This window comes from Schistocerca cancellata, chromosome 1, assembly GCF_023864275.1.
Source record: "Schistocerca cancellata isolate TAMUIC-IGC-003103 chromosome 1, iqSchCanc2.1, whole genome shotgun sequence".
Lineage (NCBI taxonomy): Eukaryota > Metazoa > Arthropoda > Insecta > Orthoptera > Acrididae > Schistocerca > Schistocerca cancellata.
The window spans coordinates 223,684,006-223,706,755 of NC_064626.1; the positions used below are offsets into that span (position 1 = coordinate 223,684,006).

At 41.2% G+C, this 22,750-nt stretch overlaps 1 protein-coding gene across 1 annotated transcript in view; it reads left to right on the forward strand.

Moving 5' to 3' along the window:
- The window catches only part of LOC126169628 (uncharacterized), a 194,401-nt gene extending 180,454 nt beyond the window's left edge, over nucleotides 1-13,947 (forward strand). The window contains exon 9 of the mRNA XM_049920657.1: nucleotides 11,920-13,947. Within this exon, the coding sequence (XP_049776614.1) occupies nucleotides 11,920-12,237 (318 nt within the window). The 3' untranslated portion in view covers nucleotides 12,238-13,947. The remainder of the gene's footprint in view (nucleotides 1-11,919) is intronic.
- Nucleotides 13,948-22,750: the final 8,803 nt, after the last annotated feature.

Below are 22,750 nucleotides of genomic sequence, written 5' to 3' on the forward strand. Positions count from 1 at the left end.
ATATATATATATATATATATATATATATATAAAGAAAGATGATGAGACTTACCAAACAAAAGCGCTGGCAGGTCGATAGACACACAAACAAACACAAACATACACACAAAAATCTAGCTTTCGCAACCAACGGTTGCCTCGTCAGGAAAGAGGGAAGGAGAAGGAAAGACAAAAGGATATGGGTTTTAAGGGAGAGGGTAAGGAGTCATTCCAATCCCGGGAGCGGAAAGACTTACCTTAGGGGGAAAAAAGGACAGGTATACACTCGCACACACACACATATCCATCCGCATATACACAGACACAAGCAGACATTTTAAAAAATGTCTGCTTGTGTCTGTGTATATGCGGATGGATATGTGTGTGTGTGCGAGTGTATACCTGTCCTTTTTTCCCCCTAAGGTAAGTCTTTCCGCTCCCGGGATTGGAATGACTCCTTACCCTCTCCCTTAAAACCCATATCCTTTTGTCTTTCCTTCTCCTTCCCTCTTTCCTGACGAGGCAACTGTTGGTTGCGAAAGCTAGATTTTTGTGTGTATGTTTGTGTTTGTTTGTGTGTCTATCAACCTGCCAGCGCTTTTGTTTGGTAAGTCTCATCATCTTTCTTTTTAAATATATTTTTCCCATGTGGAATGTTTCCCTCTATTATATATATATATATATATATATATATATATATATTTAAAAAGAAAGATGATGAGACTTACCAAACAAAAGCGCTGGCAGGTCGATAGACACACAAACAAACACAAACATACACACAAAATCTAGCTTTCGCAACCAATGGTTGCCTCGTCAGGAAAGAGGGAAGGAGAGGGAAAGACAAAAGGATTTGGGTTTTAAGGGAGAGGGTAAGGAGTCATTCCAATCCCGGGAGCGGAAAGACTTACCTTAGGGGGAAAAAAGGAGGAAAAAAGGACAGGTATACACTCGCACACACACACATATCCATCCTCATATACACAGACACAAGCAGACATTTGTAAAGGCAAAGAGTTTGAAACTCTTTGCCTTTACAAATGTCTGCTTGTGTCTGTGTATATGAGGATGGATATGTGTGTGTGTGCGAGTGTATACCTGTCCTTTTTTCCTCCTTTTTTCCCCCTAAGGTAAGTCTTTCCGCTCCCGGGATTGGAATGACTCCTTACCCTCTCCCTTAAAACCCAAATCCTTTTGTCTTTCCCTCTCCTTCCCTCTTTCCTGACGAGGCAACCATTGGTTGCGAAAGCTAGATTTTGTGTGTATGTTTGTGTTTGTTTGTGTGTCTATCGACCTGCCAGCGCTTTTGTTTGGTAAGTCTCATCATCTTTCTTTTTAAATATATTTTTCCCACGTGGAATGTTTCCCTCTATTATATATATATATATATATATATATATATATATATATATATATATATATATATATATATATATAATAGAAGGAAACATTCCACGTAGGAAAAATATACTTAAAAACAAAGATGATGTGATGTGACTTACCAAATGAAAGTGCTGGCAGGTCGACAGACACACAAACGAACACAAACATACACTCAAAATTCATGCTTTCGCAACAAACTGTTGCCTCATCAGGAAAGAGGGAAGGAGAGGGAAAGACGAAAGGATGTGGGTTTTAAGGGAGAGGGTAAGGAGTCGTTCCAGTTCCGGGAGCGGAAAGACTTACCTTAGGGGGAAAAAGGGATGGGTATACACTCGCGCACACACACACACATATCCATCCACACATATACAGACACAAGCAGACATATTTAAAGACAAAGAGTTTGGGCAGAGATGTCAGTCGAGGCAGAAGTGCAGAGGCAAAGATGTTGTTGAATGACAGGTGAGGTATGAGTGGCGGCAACTTGAAATTAGCGGAGATTGAGGCCTGGTGGATAATGGGAAGAGAGGATATATTGAAGAGCAAGTTCCCATCTCGGGAGTTCGGATAGGTTGGTGTTAGTGGGAAGTATCCAGATAACCCGGACGGTGTAATACTGCGCCAAGATGTGCTGGCCGTGCACCAAGGCATGTTTAGCCACAGGGTGATCCTCATTACCAACAAACACTGTCTGCCTGTGTCCATTCATGCGAATGGACAGTTTGTTGCTGGTCTAGAATGCGCCACAGTGTAGGCAGGTCAGTTGGTAATTCACGTGGGTGCTTTCACACGTGGCTCTGCCTTTGATTGTGTACACCTTCCGGGTTACAGGACTGGAGTAGGTGGTGGTGGGAGGGTGCATGGGACAGGTTTTACACCGTGGGCGGTTACAAGGGTAGGAGCCAGAGGGTAGGGAAGGTGGTTTGGGGATTTCATAGGGATGAACTAAGAGGTTACGAAGGTTAGGTGGACGGCGGAAAGACACTCTTGGTGGAGTGGGGAGGATTTCATGAAGGATGGATCTCATTTCAGGGCAGGATTTGAGGAAGTCGTATCCCTGCTGGAGAGCCACATTCAGAATCTGATCCAGTCCCGGAAAGTATCCTGTCACAAGTGGGGCACTTTTGTGGTTCTTCTGTGGGAGGTTCTGGGTTTGAGAGGATGAGGAAGTGGCTCTGGTTATTTGCTTCTGTACCAGGTCGGGAGGGTAGTTGCGGGATGAGAAAGCTGTTTTCAGGTTGTTGGTGTAATGGTTCAGGTATTCCGGACTGGAGCAGATTCGTTTGCCACGAAGACCTAGGCTGTAGGGAAGGGACCGTTTGATGTGGATGGGTGGCAGCTGTCGTAATGGAGGTACTGTTGCTTGTTGGTGGGTTTGATGTGGACGGGCGTGTGAAGCTGGCCATTGGACAGGTGAAGGTCAACATCAAGGAAAGTGGCATGGGATTTGGAGTAGGACCAGGTGAATTTGATGGAACCAAAGGAGTTGAGGTTGGAGAGGAAATTCTGGAGTTCTTCTTCACTGTGAGTCCAGATCATGAAGATGAAGATGTCATGAATAAATCTGTACCAAACTTTGGGTTGGCAGGCCTGGGTAACCAAGAAGGCTTCCTCTAAGCGACCCATGAATAGGTTGGCATACGGAGGGGCCATCCTGGTACCCATGGCTGTTCCCTTTAATTGTTGGTATGTCTGGTCTTCAAAAGTGAAGAAGTTGTGGGTCAGGATGAAGCTGGCTAAGGTAATGAGGAAAGAGGTTTTAGGTAGTGTGGCAGGTGATCGGCGTGAAAGGAAGTGCTCCATCGCAGCGAGGCCCTGGACGTGCGGGATATTTGTGTATAAGGAAGTGGCATCAATGGTTACAAGGATGGTTTCTGGGGGTAACGGATTGGGTAAGGATTCCAGGCGTTCGAGAAAGTGGTTGGTGTCTTTGATGAAGGATGGGAGACTGCATGTAATGGGTTGAAGGTGTTGATCTACGTAGGCAGAGATATGTTCTGTGGGGGCTTGGTAACCAGCTACAATGGGGCGGCCGGGATGATTGGGTTTGTGAATTTTAGGAAGAAGGTAGAAGGTAGGGGTGCGGGGTGTCGGTGAGGTCAGGAGGTTGATGGAGTCAGGTGAAAGGTTTTGTAGGGGGCCTAAGGTTCTGAGGATTCCTTGAAGCTCTGCCTGGACATCAGGAATGGGATTACCTTGGCAAACTTTGTATGTGGTGTTGTCTGAAAGCTGACGCAGTCCCTCAGCCACATACTCCCGACGATCAAGTACGACGGTCGTGGAACCCTTGTCCGCCGGAAGAATGACGATGGACCGGTCAGCCTTCAGATCACGGATAGCCTGGGCTTCAGCAGTGGTGATGTTGGGAGTAGGATTAAGGTTTTTTTAAGGAGGATTGAGAGGCAAGGCTGGAAGTCAGAAATTCCTGGAAGGTTTGGAGAGGGTGATTTTGAGGAAGAGGAGGTGGGTCCCGCTGTGACGGAGGACGGAACTGTTCCAGGCAGGGTTCAATTTGGATAGTGTCTTGGGGAGTTGGATCATTAGGGTAGGATTAGGATCATTTTTCTTCGTGGCAAAGTGATACTTCCAGCAGAGAGTACGAGTGTAGGACAGTAAATCTTTGGCGAGGGCGAATCTTTGGTTGAATCTGGGAGTGGGGCTGATGGTGAGGCCTTTGGATAGGACAGAGGTTTCGGATTGGGAGAGAGGTTTGGAGGAAAGGTTAACTACTGAATTAGGGTGTTGTGGTACCAGATTGTGTTGATTGGAATTTTGAGGTTTTGGAGGGAGTGGAGCTGGAAGTGGGAGATTGAGTAGATGGGAGAGACTGGGTTTGTGTGCAATGAGAGGTGGTTGAGGTTTACTGGAAAGGTTGTGAAGGGTGAGTGAGTTGCCTTTCCGGAGGTGGGAAACCAGGAGATTGGATAGTTTTTTTGAGGTGAAGGGTGGCATGCTGTTCTAATTTGCGGTTGGCCTGTAGGAGGATGCTCTGAATAGCCGGTGTGGGTGTGGGAGAGGAAAGATTGAGGACTTTTATTAAGGATAGGAGTTGATGGGTGTGTTCATTGGCTGAGTTGATGTGTAGGTGAAGGATTAGGTGGGTGAGGGCAATGGATTGTTCAGTTTGGAACTGGTATAGGGACTGATGGAAAGAAGGGTTGCAGCCAGAGATGGGAACTTTAAGTGTGAGGCCTTTGGGGGTTATGCCAAATGTCAGACAAGCCTGAGAAAATAAAATATGTGAGCGTAATCTGGCTAGGGTGAAGGCATGTTTGCGGAGGGAATGTAAATAAAACTTAATGGGGTCGTTGTGGGGGTGTTGTGAGGGTGACATGGTATTAGAAGGTGGAAAGTTTAACATGAAGTTGAAATGAAAATGAAAGATAGAAATATATGGGGAGAGATAAAGGTGAACTAGAAAGCAACTGGAGATCTGGTATGAAAAAAGGCGAAAAAGTGTTAGTTAAGTTGATCCTGTGGTGAACTTGGGTTGGTAGACAGCGATGTGCACAAAGGTTAGGTGGTTGTGTTGCCGCTAAATCACGTTAAAGGACGGAGAAATTCGGGAAAATTTCGAAAAAACGTATTAAAAGGAGTGGTGTTGTGGTGAAAGATTACAAAAATGGGGCTAACAATTGTCTGACGAAGAAATAATGACGTTAAAACCTGTGGGGAGCGGCTAAAATGATCAGTGATGTGCGAAAAACGGAAGTGGAAATAAAGTGAAAGTTATTGGAACTAGCCGAAATGGTTGTTTAATATGTGAAAGCAGCTGTTATTGAACTATAAAATCCAACTATAAAATCCACTGACCGTCTGGGTTATCTGGATACTTCCCACTAACACCAACCTATCCGAACTCCGGAGATGGGAACTTGCTCTTCAATATATCCTCTCTTCCCGTTATCCACCAGGCCTCAATCTCCGCTAATTTCAAGTTGCCGCCACTCATACCTCACCTGTCATTCAACAACATCTTTGCCTCTGCACTTCTGCCTCGACTGACATCTCTGCCCAAACTCTTTGTCTTTAAATATGTCTGCTTGTGTCTGTATATGTGTGGATGGATATGTGTGTGTGTGCGCGAGTGTATACCCGTCCCTTTTTCCCCCTAAGGTAAGTCTTTCCGCTCCCAGGACTGGAACGACTCCTTACCCTCTCCCTTAAAACCCACATCCTTTCGTCTTTCCCTCTCCTTCCCTCTTTCCTGATGAGGCAACAGTTTGTTGCGAAAGCTTGAATTTTGTGTGTATGTTTGTGTTCGTTTGTGTGTCTGTCGACCTGCCAGCACTTTCATTTGGTAAGTCACATCATATATATATATATATATATATATAATAGAAGGAAACATTCCACGAAGGAAAAATATATCTGAAACAAAGGTGTATGTTTGTGTTCGTTTGTGTGTCTGTCGACCTGCCAGCACTTTCATTTGGTAAGTCACTTTGTTTTAAGATATATATATGAGAGCTTTCCCAACAAAGTGCCAGAGCTGGGTGTAAGAAGGCATCCTGTGAAATGTTACTAAATGCCTTCTCTGAAAATTACTTAGAACAGGTAGTTAGCATCCCTGCTCATGATGCAAATATGCTATATCTAATGGCAACAAATAAACCTGACCCCTTTGAGGATGTCTGGATCAAATCTGGTATCAGTGACCATATGGCAGTTACAGCAACAATGGATACCAAAGTGTGCAACAGTACAAAGGGCATCTAAAATAAGTAAAAAGCTTTGTATGTTCAGCAAACAAGACAAAGTAGTAGTAGTATTTGTAGTATTAGTAGTAGTGTCACATCTCAGAGAAGAACTCGAAACTTAGCACAGGACAGGAGCATGGATCAAATGTAAAATAATAGTTGGTCATGCAACATGCACAGGGCGAAAGAAGCAGAGAGAGACAAAAGATGCACAAGACTAACAGATCGCAGAAGAGTGCTTCTCTCGCCCTGTGCGTGTTGCTAGCCTTTCCAAGGGAATCTTGGAGCAGAGTACCTCTGGTAACTGGCAGGTGCCTGGGGATGTATGTACCCTCATTGCTCTGTGCTTTCAGGGCCTTCTGGCTGCTCCCTGGATGGGGCAACTTGCATGCCTTTTTTTCTCTGTCTCCCTTTCTTCTTTTTGTCCTGTACCTGAGCTTTGCTGATGTTCATAGACCTGGGGTTCTCTTCGTCTGGATCTTGCGCATAGGCTATCTCTGATCTACAGCCATATAGACTGATCGGTTTGAGGACAAAAGGACTGATGATCTAGTAGTTTGGTCCCTTTAACCAACCAGTCAACCAGCCAAGGAGAAGATTTTTCAGTTTGCTTCCATCTTTTACTTTGCTATTGTCTCAGATATTTTATATCACTGGATAAGTGATGAAAAAAATTGTTACTGCATTGTCCACCTGTTTTTGTGCTAAAGACAACCTGAATGAGGAGTAGTGAAAGTCATTTTTACTTCTGCTTTTGCAGTTAGGAACATCGTTCTTCCTTTTGAAATGCTGTGGATTATTTGCAACAAACTTCATGAGGGAATACCCAACTGCTTAAACAGATGCCTCAACATCAGTTAGAGTCTCGGTCCGGCACACAGTTTTAATATGCCAGTAAGTGTCATATCAGCACACACTTCGCTGCAGAGTGAAAATCTCATTCTGGAAACATCCCCCGGGCTGTGGCTCAGCCATGTCTCCGCAATATCCTTTCTTTCAGGAGTGCTAGTCCAGCATGGTTCGCAGAAGAGCTTCTGTAAAGTTTGGAAAGTAAAAGACGAGGTACTGGCGGAAGTAAAGCTGTGAGGATGGGGTGTGAGTCGTGCTTGGGTAGCTCAGTTGTAGAGCACTTGCCCACTGAAGGCAAAGGTCCCGAGTTCGAGTTTACCATCAATCTCATAAAACATGAGTTTATATAGGAGAATATTGTGATTCACACAGTCAGATGCCTTAGATAGGTTGCAGAAAATACCAATCGGCACTTTTTTAAATTTGTTGAGTGAACGTATAAGTGGCATTCTCACCAGAACAACTCCTCTGAGGCCCAAACTGTGACATTTTCTGGGGATATTATTGTTGCTCAGATGAGATATTATTCTATAATACATGAACTTCTCAAAAAATTTTGGGAATGATATCAGCAGTGAAACAGGTTCATAGTTATAGAAATATCTCCTATCACTTTCTTAAAGAGTGGTTTGACAATGGCATACTTCAGTCTCTGGAAAAAGGCATTGAGTTAGTGATGCACTATATATTACAGATAAATCATAAATTACTGTACAGAGTGATTCTTAATGACATTAAAAACCCCCGAAGTGATGTAGAGAACTTTGACATAAGTAATTTGATATAAAACACTTGGGGTCACAAATGTCGGGAAATACCCCAAAACTAAATTTTGAACATGTGAGTGCCACCAGATGATGTACCTCACCACACATGCAGGCGTTGGGCTTGTTAATCCTACTCTTACTGATAGAGGTCACTGCCACATATTGCTTTGCTGTGTTATTCTGTTTTCATAATTGTAAACTCAATCATTGTAGTATTGGATTACCACTACCGCAAGCACTGCCATATAATGAAGAACTAATACAGAGTACCCAAGTGGATCAAAGTGAAACACTGCCCCCCTTCCAGCAGGGGTAGGATCGACAAGCCCAATTCCTACACCTGCGAATAGATATGTCATCTGGTGACATCACATGTTCGATATTTGTCATTCACTTTTGGGGTATTTCCTGACATTTTCAACCCCATGTGCCTTATCTCAAACTACTTGTCTCGACTTCATCTACATCACTTTAGGGGTTTTTAAACATTAATAATAATCTGCCTGTATAGGAACAAATCTTTAGTATTCTTTTGGAAACACTGTCAAAACCAGATGAGCTTTTAATTTTGAGAGAATACATAGTGTTCCTACTTTCAGGAGGCGAAGATGGTGATCCATTCTTATGATTGAATTCTATGATAGTTGCTTTTTAACAGAGTATTATGATTTTTCTCTTGGACTGTTTGTCCCTATACTTGTGCTGTATTTGAGAAATGATTATTAAATATATTTGGTACCAGTGACTAATCATTTATGCCCCTCCATTCAGTTCGATAGTCATGTTATCCTGTTCTGTTGCTAGTTGTCCTCACCCTCAATTCACTAAATTCCAGTCTGTTCTAGGAATAACTGATTCCTGACGTGATGTGCATCTACATTGATTTTTTAATAACTTCTTAGTAATTTTGAATAGTGTTCATAATGTGCAACTACTACAGGGTCTCTACTTGTTCTTGCCAACAGATACATTTCCCTTTTCGTTTCACAAGATACTTCAATTCCTCTATTGTTTCATGGTTTTCTTACATGGTTGTTCAATGTCCTTGCAGAGTACCTATTTTGAAATAATGATATAAATTTGTCATCAAATAGAATAATTTTTTGGTTAGCATTTGGTTCAGTGAGTTACAGCAGGAATCGTTAACTTGTATAAATAATAAATACCTGGGTGCAGTAGGGATGTGAAATAGAAGGAGCACATAGACTCAGACTTGGGTAAATAATGTTAATTCAGTTTATTGGTGGAATACTGGGGAAATGCAGTCAGTTAAAAAAAAGGGGGGGGGGGAGGGGGCATACAAATCACTCATTTGACCCTTCCTAGAATATTGCTCAAGTTTGTGGGATCTGTACCAAACAAACTAACAGGGTATATTGGATGTATAAAGAGAACAACATCACAGATGGTCACAGTTTTATTTGATTCGTGGGAAAGTATCACAGAGATGCTGAAGAAAATGAACCGGCAGATTCTTGAAGATAGACGTAAACCATACTGAGAAAGCATACTTACAAAGTATCAAGAACTGGCTTCAAATGGTGGCTCTAGGAATATACTGAAACCCTCTACATATCGCTCCTGTGGGGATAGTGAGGACAAGAATTGATAAATTACAACATGCACAGAGGCATTTAGTCAATCATTCTTCCCACACTCCATATGTGAATGGAATGTGAAAAACCCTAATAACCGGGCTGTACCATCTGCCATGCACTTTGCAGTAATTTGCAGATTATAGATGTAGGTGTAGAATATGACTGTGTTGTTCATCATTCATACTGGTCATCAAACACCTTTGTAGGAAACCACACCTGAAGTAGTGTTTGTCTTGTAAAGACCTCCTTGTGTGGAAGATAACAATTTCTCAAAGCATTTCTGTAAATGTGGGTGTATTCATTCATTCATTCCAAAACCAAAGAATAGCTTAAAAGTTTCAGGGACAGTAGAAACAATAATGTAGTGTAGCTCTCAACATGTGCTGCATACACTGTGTGACACAGTTTTTGAATGAAAATGGTGTATATGCATCACTAGGCAGCTGTAATATTTGCAACAATGACATAACATCCGTGTGGATGTTGGCATTTATTGCATGGTCAGACTAGTAATGGGATGTTCATATCCTATTTGAGCATGTTGAAGAAATAGTGTAATGTGTGTGCAGTTTATTGAATGTCTGGATCAGTAATAGTTTCATGTTACATAAAAAGATTAACCCCTTTGTTTTTTTGTCATAATTGTGTGACTGTATTAGACAAGGAGAATTTGTGGTATGACATGCATAATGAGCCAAGTTTGCATAAAATGAAAAATATCCCCAGGAATCAGAAGGTAAAATGTTAAAAATAACTGAGCCAGTATTAAAAATGTATTCCACTTTTCAAGCTAGTGGATGATATTTATTTTACCATAGCATTTGCCATCTATTGCTGCTATTACTGTGTTTGTGACAGATGTCTTTGTTGATAAAATTTACTTGAATTTTCCATCGTTGCAAGTGGTTAAATATCTATGAGCTTTGTAACCTCTGCTCCTCAGGTACTATCAAGTAGTGATTGCTGCTCTTCTTACATAGCCATGCTACAGCCTATGATCTCTTTGGTGCCCAGTCCTGCACCTTATAAGATAACATTTTTGTTGAGCACCTGCTTCGACCTTCTGGTGGCTGGGTTACAAGCTGTGCTTAGCCACAAGCCATCATCTTTATTGTGTATTTGACCATTTATTATTTATCTTGATTGCTTCTTTTATGACTCTATCCCGCAAACCATTTAATGGCGTAGGACCACATGAAGTTTGTAGTGGAGTTAGAGATAGATAGCACCTTGCTGTTTCTTTGCATCATTCTTTGCTGAAAACCAAATGTGTGTCACAGCCCCGGTGTTTAACGGAGACCAACCTATACGTTCCAGTGTTTGCATGTTACCTGCTACAATCATCCAACACCGAAATGGTCTATTCTGAGGATCTCGATGCATTGAGGCAGAAGCTGTTTCAGATGCTGAAATCATGCCACAAGAATTCAGGCACTTACACACACACACACACACACACACACACACACACAAATTTAAGCAGAAGGCCCCCGAGGAGGAAATGATGAAACTTGTGTTTTTTTGCCATTCTGTGGCTCAGAGACTGGAAAGATTAACACCACCTAAAGAGGCATTAAATTGATTCAGTCTTCAAGCTTCATACAAAATGTTTCTGTTTTCTCCAGTAATCTGACATGCAGGTTTCATGTGTTAATCCCTCTTTGCATATGTGACCAATAAATATACTGTCAAAAGTACGCCCATACATCTTTTCTGCAGGTCTCCAGTTTTTAGCTGTCTGTCTCTTCATTCCAAGAATGAAAATGTCAGTTCTGAAAAAAAAAAGAGTTATACTTCTTCCAGTTATGTACAACAGAGATAGTATTTCTGTCTTCAACAGCTGAAGAAAAAACATAGATCGCAGAAATGAATTTTGCATGATGTATGTCCAATGAAAATATAACCAGCAACATATGATAGACTTATTGCAACTTACAAATAGAAATAAAAGTAAAATTTTGATCTGCTACAGCTCATACTGCCACTGTCTATATTTTTGGTGTTTACTGCTACTGGGATGAACTACTAGTATGGTGGTGTAATGAACTTATTTGGGCAGTCAGTGCCATCTGTTGTAATTTTCTTTGTGTGGATACTGTTTTTTTCTGCATTTGATTGAGCAGCTCAATGTCATCTTCACCTTTTCCACATCTCCTGATTAATTCCGCTTTTCATTTGCCCAAAGTGAATATGTTCAGTGTTCTCTAAGGTTATAATAAAGCATTTTGTGGCCTTTACAGTAAATGCGGCTCCTTCTCAACAGCTTTTTAAAATTTTGTGAAACTAAAAAAATATATAGCTGTTGATATAACCAGAATAAAATGCCAAAAACAATGTTTCATTGGAATCAACGAAAGTAAGGATAAATGCATCATATCATGTTGTCATCAAATTAATTCATGTGTACTTTTAGCTAGGATATTGTACAAAGTAGAGTGAATACTTCAGGCTGGGTCTGGGTATTAAGTTTTCGATGCTTCACATTAACTTTATTGCAAAATATAGCTTCTACATATTCTAAATTTATCTTGGGGAAAATGTAAATCTCAACGATGTTAAGTTTTGGTCATGGTGGACTACATCCAGTATGGAGGCACATCTGTCTTATACTAACAGATTTCTTTTTTCTCTTTGTACCTGCAGCTTCTGGAATCTGTAGCCAGATCTCGTGCTTCAGATTTGGGAGTGGTTTGTGATGCTGTCCATTATTTGAGTAATGATTCCACAAAATCCGAAGATGGAGATTATATTTGTCGGAGCACTGATAATTTTTGCAGTGATGATGAGCAGCAAGAGGAACTCAGCAGGGCTCCCACTAGTGACACCTGTAAAACAGTACGTTTTGGACCTGTTTGTATCAAGGAATTTGAGAAAGATACATTGTCATCATCAGGGAAAACAGCAACAAATTCTAGACCTCCCATCTTCAGAAGATTGGGTGCCAGGAGGAAAGGAATATAACAGATTTCTGTATTTGTAGCTCACAATATCTATTTAACATATATCTTCTTGGTGTGTCCATCTTTAAGAAACCAATTTAGTATTCTTTTGTACGTTATGTTGTAAATATAGTATATTGCAAGATGATTGATGTACAGTGGATGTATTATTTACAGCAGAACTTTTTTCTAATAAAAATTAATATATATTACCATCAGTTTATCACCAGAAAATATATAATCTACCCTGCAGTTTTGTGAATTTTTGTACCAGTTTATCTGGTGGCTGCTGTCCCATCCCCCCCTACCCCGTCCTCCCTCCCTCTCTCACCCTCTGCCACAAACACATCTCCACATTTTCTTCTGTAGGATCTCAAACTTTCATTTTGTATTGAAATGTTTGTTACCTTTATAATAAATGAAGACTTTCCAAATATTAAATTAAGAATGTTAAAACGGGCTGAAGCACGTATAATATGACAGTTTTTACAGAGTTATCTAGTGACAAAGATTGTATACAAACTACACTATATATGTGGTTATAAGAGGTCTTATTATTCCTTTCTGTGTACTTCCCTTGGAATGTTAATTAAAGCAATTTTTGTGTAAACTATTAGATTCTGTATCCAAATAGATCAAGTTTCTTGTATGGTGTTGTTAAGAAAGAAATTGGGGTGAGCCACATGTAGTTTACTTGGAGGCACTACTCTGAGAGGTGCAGTGAAAGACCTCAAGCACACCATCCAGTCCCCCACCCCTTCCCCGAAAGGGTCAACTTTTAAGGGAATATGTAAAAAATCAAATCGTGCCGCTTGAGATGTTTGGTAAGGATACAACTTGTGGCATATTCCATACTAAGATTTAAGGTGTGTTGAATTGGTCTGAGTGAGGAGGTATATACTGCAACTGAAAATTAATATTTTCAAATCAATCTTCTTTCATAGACAGTTAACAAGCCAGGGAAATATGGTGGTAAATGCCCTAATAAGCAAAACAGAGGCAATGATATGACAATTGAGAGCCTTGACAGTGAAATAAATTAATATTTATCTTTGATGGAAAGCTGATCTTGTTGCTTGTGACGAGTGACATTCTTTTATTTTTGAATGTAGATTTTGCTGCTGACTACACCAGATTTCAATGTACAAACAGCTTTCTTATTTTGTTCCTTGAACTCATAAGGAAAAATTGTTTTCTTCAGAAAGTCAAGGATAAGAAATTTTCAGTTCAGGAATTGTGTTGTGGTTTAGGGTGTTTCTCAGTGTATCTTGCCTGCTTATTGTCAGTGACTTAGGTATCTGTTACAATTTTAAAAATTTGTCAAGAATGTTACACTGTGTAGCCTTTATTCTCAAAATTTTGTAATAATTGGTATTGTGTTTGTTGTATTTTGAATAAATATTGTAAAAAAGGTCTCTGTATTCCAGATTGTGCACAAAGAGTTTTACGGCTACTGCTGGCACAGTTGTAAGACTATTTTATTTGCAATTGTTAAATGATTACTTGGGTTTTGCATCTGAAGCACTACCAGATCTAATTATTTATATTTGTGGATTGCTTTACATTTTAAAGGCATGTCACGAGGCAGTGTTGACTGAAAATGATCTCAGTGTTTCTTTAGTTACTATTCTTATTGGTCGTAACCTGTGTTTGCAAATCATAACATATGTTTTTGTATGTTATACTACAATTAAATTCAAAAATTGTTTTCAATTGTAGGACATAATAAATGTCTAAGAAGTTAACCAAAAAGTGAAAATTGGTTTTATGTTTTACCTTATTTACCTCAAAGGGATCCTCCTCCCCTCCCCCAAAACCATGCCTTGCAGACATTTCAGGAATTCCTCACATCCAGTGTTGCCTCCCAGTCCTTCTTGAAGAACATCCCGACAACCCCCAACATCACCCCAGCTGAATCCCGTGCCATTAAGGAGCTGAAAACAGACCGCTCTATTGTCATCCTCCCGGCGGATAAAGGCTCCACAACTGTGGTACTTGACCGTGTGGAGTATGTGGCAGAAGGACTGCGTCAACTCTCCGACATCTCAACCTACAAAGCTGTTACCCAGGATCCCATCCCGTCCATCCAGACTGAGCTGCAGAAAATCCTAAAAATCCAAGGTCCCTCACAAGGCCTCACAACAGCTTCCATAGTCTTACTTGCTCCACCTGAGCCACGTACCCCTACCTTCTACCTATTACCCAAAATCCACAAAGAGAACCATCCTGGCCGTCTCATTGTAGCAGGCTTCAAAGCCCCAACAGAACGTATCACAGCTCTGGTAGACCAACACCTCCAACCTATCACCCGCAGACTCCCATCCTACATCAAAGACACAAACCACTTCCTAGAACGCCTCAAATCCATTCCCACTTCTCTCCCACCTGAAACCTTTCTTGTCACCATAGATGCTACATCCCTTTACACAAACATCCCACATACCCATGGTCTCTCTGCCCCTGAGCACTACCTCTCCCAACACCCACCCGAAGATCTTCCAAAAACCTCGTTCCTTATCACACTGACCAACTTCATCCTCACCCATAATTACTCCACTTTTGAAGGCCAGACCTACAAACAAATCAGGGAAATGGCCATGGGAACCAGGATAGCTCCGTCCTATGCCAACCTCTTCATGGGCCGCATGGAGGAGGCTTTCCTGAAGACCCAACAGCTGCTTCCCCTGGCCTGGTATAGGTTTATAGATGACATCTTTGTGGTCTGGACTCATGGTGAAGAAACATTCCTTAATTTCCTCCATAACCTCAACTCCTTTTCGAATCTGAATTTCACCTGGTCCTTCTCCAAAACCCAAGCCACCTTCCTGGATGTTGACCTTCATCTTGTTGAAGCTCACGTCCACACCTCTGTCCATATCAAACCCACAAACAAACAACAGTACCTTCACTTTGATAGCTGCCATCCATTCCACATCAAATGCTCCCTTCCCTACAGCCTAGGTATTCGTGGCAAACGTATCTGCTCCAGTGACGAATCCCTCAACAGTTACATCAATAACCTGACCAGTGCTTTCCCACAACTATCTTGCAGCCTTGTCCACAAACAGATCTCCCGGGCAATACATTCCTCCCCGCCCAACAACAATGTTCCTACCTCCAGACCACACAGAAGCATCCCCCTTGTCACCCAATGTTATCCTGGTCTCGAATACATCAACAAATTACTCCGCCAGGGATATGACTTTCTCAAGTCAACCCCTGAAATGAGATCATCCCTTGACAAAATTCTCCCCACACCACCCAGAGTTGCCTTTCGTTGCCCCCCTAACCTCCGTAACATCCTTGTTAAACCCTACAATATTCCCAGACTACCTTCTCTACCCAGCAGTTCCTACCCCTGTAACCGACCCCACTGCAAAACCTGCCCCATGAATCCCCCCACAACCACCTACTCCAGCCCCGCTACTGGTAAAACATACACAATTCAAGGCAGGGCCATGTGTGAAACTACACATGTCATTTATCAGCTGACATGCCTGCACTGCACAGCCTTTTACATCGGTATGACAACAACTAAACTGGCTGAGCGCATGAACGGACACAGACGAACTGTCCGCCTAGGAGATGTCCAATACCCAGTAGCGGAGCATGCCCTCCAGCATAATTCTAGGAACCTGCTACACCGTATGTGCCATTTGGCTTCTCCTACCCAACACCAGTCCCTCTGAACTGCGGAGATGGAAACTTGCACTCCAACACATCCTTTCATCCCGCTATCCCCTTGGACTTAACCTACGTTAATCAACCTCACTCCCATTTACTCTTCAGTCTTCTCCTCTTTCCCTTTCCTCTTTAGCCATTCACGCATCTTTTCATCCTACATAGTTGTGTTTATCTTTATACTATATACTATATACTATACTATATACCTCTTTACTTTTGTATGCATCCTCTTTGGTTTGAAGCTGGCACAGTACTTACAGTAGAATATCTTTGGCCTCCCTCTGACAACCATGCCTCCATCCTTGCTACCATCCCTGTTTTCCTTTCCCTGTTGTTTCATAACCTGGGTTGTGAGTGACTGAATCCACTTTCCCTTCTTCCCTTTCTTTCCCCTCTCTCCTCCCTGATGAAGGAACATTTGTTCCGAAAGCTAGGAACGTAAATTTTCGGTTCTGTTTTTTGTGTGTCTATCGGCTGTACTGAGCTGAGGTAAGTACTGGCCAGCCCCCCTATCTCTTTGTTAGTATTTGTTTCTTACCTTATTTCGTCTGAGAGAGACAAAATTCAAATGTTTGTAAAACAGAGATCATTTCGCTAAGCTGTATTCTGGAGGAAACAAAAACAAAACTGTATGGCAATGTTTGTAAAAGATATTCCTTGTCTTTGGCACCTCCCACTAACTATATTGTTGTCTTCAGTATTATTCATTGTTGTAGTTGGCTGTGATGAGTAGGTGAATACAAAGAAGAATGGTGTGTTTGTGATGACAATAAAGTGCTGGTGTTGTTGATTACAATGTAATAATCACCAATAGTTAATTAATAATATATTTTCATGTTCATCATGCTTCCCCCCCCCCCCCCCCCCCCCCCCCTCATGAACCATGGACCTTGCCGTTGGTGGGGAGGCTTGCGTGCCTCAGTGATACAGATGGCCGTACCGTAGGTGCAACCACAACGGAGGGGTATCTGTTGAGAGGCCAGACAAACATGTGGTTCCTGAAGAGGGGCAGCAGCCTTTTCAGTAGTTGCAGGGGCAACAGTCTGGATGATTGACTGATCTGGCCTCTTAACATTAACCAAAACGGCCTTGATGTGCTGGTACTGCGAATGGCTGAAAGCAAGGGGAAACTACAGCCATAATTTTTCCCGAGGACATGCGGCTCTACTGTATGATTAATTGATGATGGCGTCCTCTTGGGTAAAATATTCCGGAGGTAAAATAGTCCCCCATTCGGATCTCCGGGCGGGGACTACTCAAGAGGACGTCGTTATCAGGAGAAAGAAAACTGGCGTTCTACGGATCGGAGCGTGGAATGTCAGATCACTTAATCGGGCAGGTAGGTTAGAAAATTTAAAAAGAGAGATGGATAGGTTAAATTTAGATATAGTGGAAATTAGTGAAGTTCGGTGGCAGGAGGAACAAGACTTTTGGTCAGGTGATTACAGGGTTATAAATACAAAATCAAATAGGGGTAATGCAGGAGTAGGTTTAATAATGAATAAAAAAATAGGAATGCGGGTTAGCTACTACAAACAGCATAGTGAACGCATTATTGTGGCCAAGATAGACACAAAGCCCATGCCTACTACAGTAGTACAAGTTTATATGCCAACTAGCTCTGCAGATGATGAAGAAATAGATGAAATGTATGACGAGATAAAAGAAATTATTCAGGTAGTGAAGGGAGACGAAAATTTAATAGTGATGGGTGACTGGAATTCGTCAGTAGGAAAAGGGAGAGAAGGAAACATAGTAGGTGAATATGGATTGGGGGGAAGGAATGAAAGAGGAAGCCGCCTTGTAGAATTTTGCACAGAGCATAACTTAATCATAGCTAACACTTGGTTCAAGAATCATGAAAGGAGGCTGTATACATGGAAGAAGCCTGGAGATACTGACAGGTTTCAGATAGATTATATAATGGTAAGACAGAGATTTAGGAACCAGGTTTTAAACTGTAAGACATTTCCTGCGGCAGATGTAGATTCTGACCACAATCTATTGGTTATGAACTGCAGATTGAAACTGAAGAAACTGCAAAAAGCTGGGAATTTAAGGAGATGGGACCTGGATAAACTGAAAGAACCAGAGGTTGTAGAGAGTTTCAGGGAGAGCATTAGGGAACAATTGACAGGAATGGGGGAAAGAAATACAGTAGAAGAAGAATGGGTAGCTCTGAGGGATGAAGTGGTGAAGGCAGCAGAGGATCAAGTAGGTAAAAAGACGAGGGCTAGTAGAAATCCTTGGGTAACAGAAGAAATATTGAATGTAATTGATGAAAGGAGAAAATATAAAAATACAGTAAATGAAGCAGGCAAAAAGGAATACAAACGTCTCAAAAATGAAATCGACAGTGCAAAATGGCTAAGCAGGGATGGCTAGAGGACAAATGTAAGGATGTAGAGGCTTGTCTCACTAGGGGTAAGATAGATACTGCCTACAGGAAAATTAAAGAGACCTTTGGAGAGAAGAGAACCACTTGTATGAATATCAAGAGCTCAGATGGCAACCCAGTTCTAAGCAAAGAAGGGAAAGCAGAAAGGTGGAAGGAGTATATAGAGAGTTTATACAAGGGCGATGTACTTGAGGACAATATTATGGAAATGGAAGAGGATGTAGATGAAGATGAAATGGGAGATAAGATACTGTGTGAAGAGTTTGACAGAGCACTGAAAGACCTGAGTCAAAACAAGGCCCTGGGAGTAGAAAACATTCCATTAGAACTACTGATGGCCTCGGGAGATCCAGTCATGACAAAACTCTACCATCTGGTGAGCACGATGTATGAGACAGGCGAAATACCCTCAGACTTTAAGAAGAATATAATAATTCCAATCCCAAAGAAAGCAGGTGTTGACAGATGTGAAAGTTACCGAACTATCAGTTTAATAAGTCACAGCTGCAAAATACTAACGCGAATTCTTTACAGACGAATGGAAAAACTGGTAGAAGCCGACCTCAGGGAAGATCAGTTTGGATTCCGTAGAAATGTTGGAACATGTGAGGCAATACTGACCTTATGACTTATCTTGGAAGAAAGATTAAGAAAAGGCAAACCTACGTTTCTAGCATTTGTAGACTTAGAGAAAGCTTTTGACAATGTTGACTGGAATACTCTCTTTCAAATTCTGAAGGTGGCAGGGGTAAAATACAGGGAGCGAAAGGCTATTTACAATTTGTATAGAAACCAGATGGCAGTTATATGAGTCGAGGGGCATGAAAGGGAAGCAGTGGTTGGGAAAGGAGTGAGACAGGGTTGTAGCCTCTCCCCGATGTTATTCAATCTGTATATTGAGCAAGCAGTAAAGGAAACAAAAGAAAAATTCGGAGTAGGTATTAAAATTCATGGAGAAGAAGTAAAAACTTTGAGGTTCGCCGATGACATTGTAATTCTGTCAGAGACAGCAAAGGACTTGGAAGAGCAGTTGAACGGAATGGACAGTGTCTTGAAAGGAGGATATAAGATGAACATCAACAAAAGCAAAACGAGGATAATGGAATGTAGTCAAATTAAGTCGGTGATGCTGAGGGAATTAGATTAGGAAATGAGACACTTAAAGTAGTAAAGGAGTTTTGCTATTTAGGGAGTAAAATAACCGATGATGGTCGAAGTAGAGAGGATATAAAATGTAGACTGGCAATGGCAAGGAAAGCGTTTCTCAAGAAGAGAAATTTGTTAACATCGAATATAGATTTAGGTGTCAGGAAGTCATTTCTGAAAGTATTTGTATGGAGTGTAGCCATGTATGGAAGTGAGACATGGACGATAACTAGTTTGGACAAGAAGAGAATAGAAGCTTTCGAAATGTGGTGCTACAGAAGAATGCTGAAGATAAGATGGGTAGATCACGTAACTAATGAGGAGGTATTGAATAGGATTGGGGAGAAGAGAAGTTTGTGGCACAACTTGACTAGAAGAAGGGATCGGTTGGTAGGACATGTTCTGAGGCATCGAGGGATCACAAATTTAGCATTGGAGGGCAGCGTGGAGGGTAAAAATCGTAGAGGGAGACCAAGAGATCAATACACTAAGCAGATTCAGAAGGATGTAGGTTGCAGTAGGTACTGGGAGATGAAGAAGCTTGCACAGGATAGAGTAGCATGGAGAGCTGCATCAAACCAGTCTCAGGACTGAAGACCACAACAACAACAACAACAACAACATGCTTCTCAGTGATATGTACCGTGTTAGGAAAGATTCGGTATGGGAAGTTGAAATAAACTTAAAATTGAGTTTTTCTACAAACAACCACTCACTCTCATGTGTAACTGGAAACTTTAGAGAATCACTCAGCTCACTAATATTTATGTCCCTATTATAGTGTGATAATTGGAGATGATTTTAATTGTCCCACAATCAGTTGGGATAATTACAGTTTTTGAAATAGTGAACGTGAGAAGGCATTCTACAAAGCAGTATTAAAAGCTCTCTTTGAAAACTATGTTGGGCAGATAATTTGGAATCCCACTCGTGCTGGAAATACATTTAATGGCTACAACTAGACCTGACCTCTGTGAAGACATCCACATTGAAACTAGCATCAGTGATAGTGAGGAAGTTTTACTAAAAATGGCAACTAAAACAAGTAGGAAGATTTACATGTTGAACACCTCAGAGAGGAACTTTCAGCATGCATCTCTGGGCAGGAACATGTAGAGAAACTGTGGCTCAGGTTTAGAAGCACTGGATCAGTATGTGCCTTGTAGAACAGGTCATGATGGGAGGAACCCTCCATGGTATAATGCCTCTGTAAGGGAACTTACAAGAAAAGCAATGACAACTGCTCAATAGGTGCAAAACAAAGTGTAGGGCTGTAGATAGAAAGGTAGTAAATAAATTGTATTATGCTGTCAAAAAGACATTACATAAAGACTTAAGTGAATGTTGTAATAGAATTGTATTGAAAGACCTCTCATAGAATTGTATTGAAAGATGTCTCACCAACCAAAAGAAATTCTGGCTATGTGTCAAGGATTACAGTGATACCAAAGGACACAGGAACCAAAATTATGGCTAGCAAAGTAAAAGCAGAATTGCTGAACTCAGTTTTTGGATGTCCCAGGGAAGTTTGTTGGGACGCTTGCTGTTCAGTGATCTGGCAGACAGTATTAAAAGTAATATCAGACTTTTTGGAGGTGATGCAGTTCTCTAGAATGAAGTGGAGTCCGAAAGTAGCTGCACATATATCCAGTCTTGATAAGATGAAAATGGTGCAAATGTAGACAACTCGAGTAAAATTGTGCGCATCACTAATTGTGGAAAGTAGTATCCTCTCATTACACTGTCAGTGAGTCCTCATTGGAATCAATCAACTCATGAGACTACTTAGGTGTAGCAGTTTGTAGGGATATGAAATGGAATGATCAGATAGGCTCAGTTGTAAGAAAATCAGGTGGTAGAGAGTGGTTCATTTTTAGTTTACTGGGAAAATACTATCAATGGTTGCATACAAAACACTGATGCATCCCATCCTAGAATATTGCTCAAGTGTGTGGAATGTGAGGGACCAATATTAATTAGGATTAATAGGATATTGAATCTATTTGTAAAAGAACTTTCAGGAACCAGGTGCTAGCAATATTGGAGTCTACTTTGTTGTCTGTGTCGACCACTATACCTCAATGATATTGTGAATTCTTACCTCTACCCCCCTCTGTTTGGTATATTTCACCACAGACTTTCCATTGCTGTATTTTGTATAGTCTCTCTTTCTTGCAACAAGCTACTTTATTTTAACTATGTATGTTGTTTTTGCTTCTCTGATGTAACATTGATGCCACAATTCACAGATTTACTTTGAAACCTTCTGCTAAGGTGAAGAGAAATTGCCTCAAAATGTGACACATTAGAATGGACATCCAATACTTCATCCAACTGATTGATATTGTGTAGGTCATTTGTAAAATGGTCAGTTGTGAATCCATTAATTGCTGCTGTTTTTATTATAAACCATTGAGTCTGCGTAGTCATGTCATCTATTGTGATTAACCAGCATATAATTTAGCAGTTCATTTATAACTAAGTTAATGTTATATCTAAAAACAAAGATGATGTAACTTACCGAACGAAAGCGGTGGTATGTTGATAGACACACAAATAAACACAAACACACACACAATATTCAAGCTTTCGCAACCAACGGTTGCTTCATCAGGAAAGAGGGAAGGAGAGGGAAAGATGAAAGGATGTGGGTTTTAAGGGAGAGGTTAAGGAGTCATTCCAATCCCAGGAGAGGAAAGACTTACCTTACGGGGAAAAAAGGACAGGTATACACTCACGCACGCGCCCGCACTCACACACACACACACACACACACACACACACACACACAGACTTTTGTTGTCTTATATAGATGTTGCCAACAGCAGTGCCATATTCTGCCTGTTTACATATCTCTGTATTTGAATACACATGCCTATACTAGTTTCTTTGGCACTTAAGTGTATAAGCTTCTAGCATCATAGGCTTACATTGGAGAACGAGCAACATCCTCGGAGAATGTATGTCGATGTCGCTTACAATGGTTATAAAGGAACTCGAATGAACTGTTAATGAAAGGTCATTCTGATTCCATCACTCCTTGTATAAACTTGTATGTAGGGGATTTATGTTGAACATTCTGATTTGATGCTTAATTAAAATATAATATAGAGGATAATTGTCACTCACCATGTGGAGGAGATGTTGAGTTGCAGACAGGCACAAGAAAAATACTGCCAAACAGGGTAGGGGTGGGGGACAGTAAAGTGCTGCATGTGGGAGCTTGCAGGGGTGTGGTGGAGACAAGGTAAGGCAGTTGGGTGCAGTAGGTAGGCTAGATGGAGGTGGGGAGGGGGAAGGAAGGGGT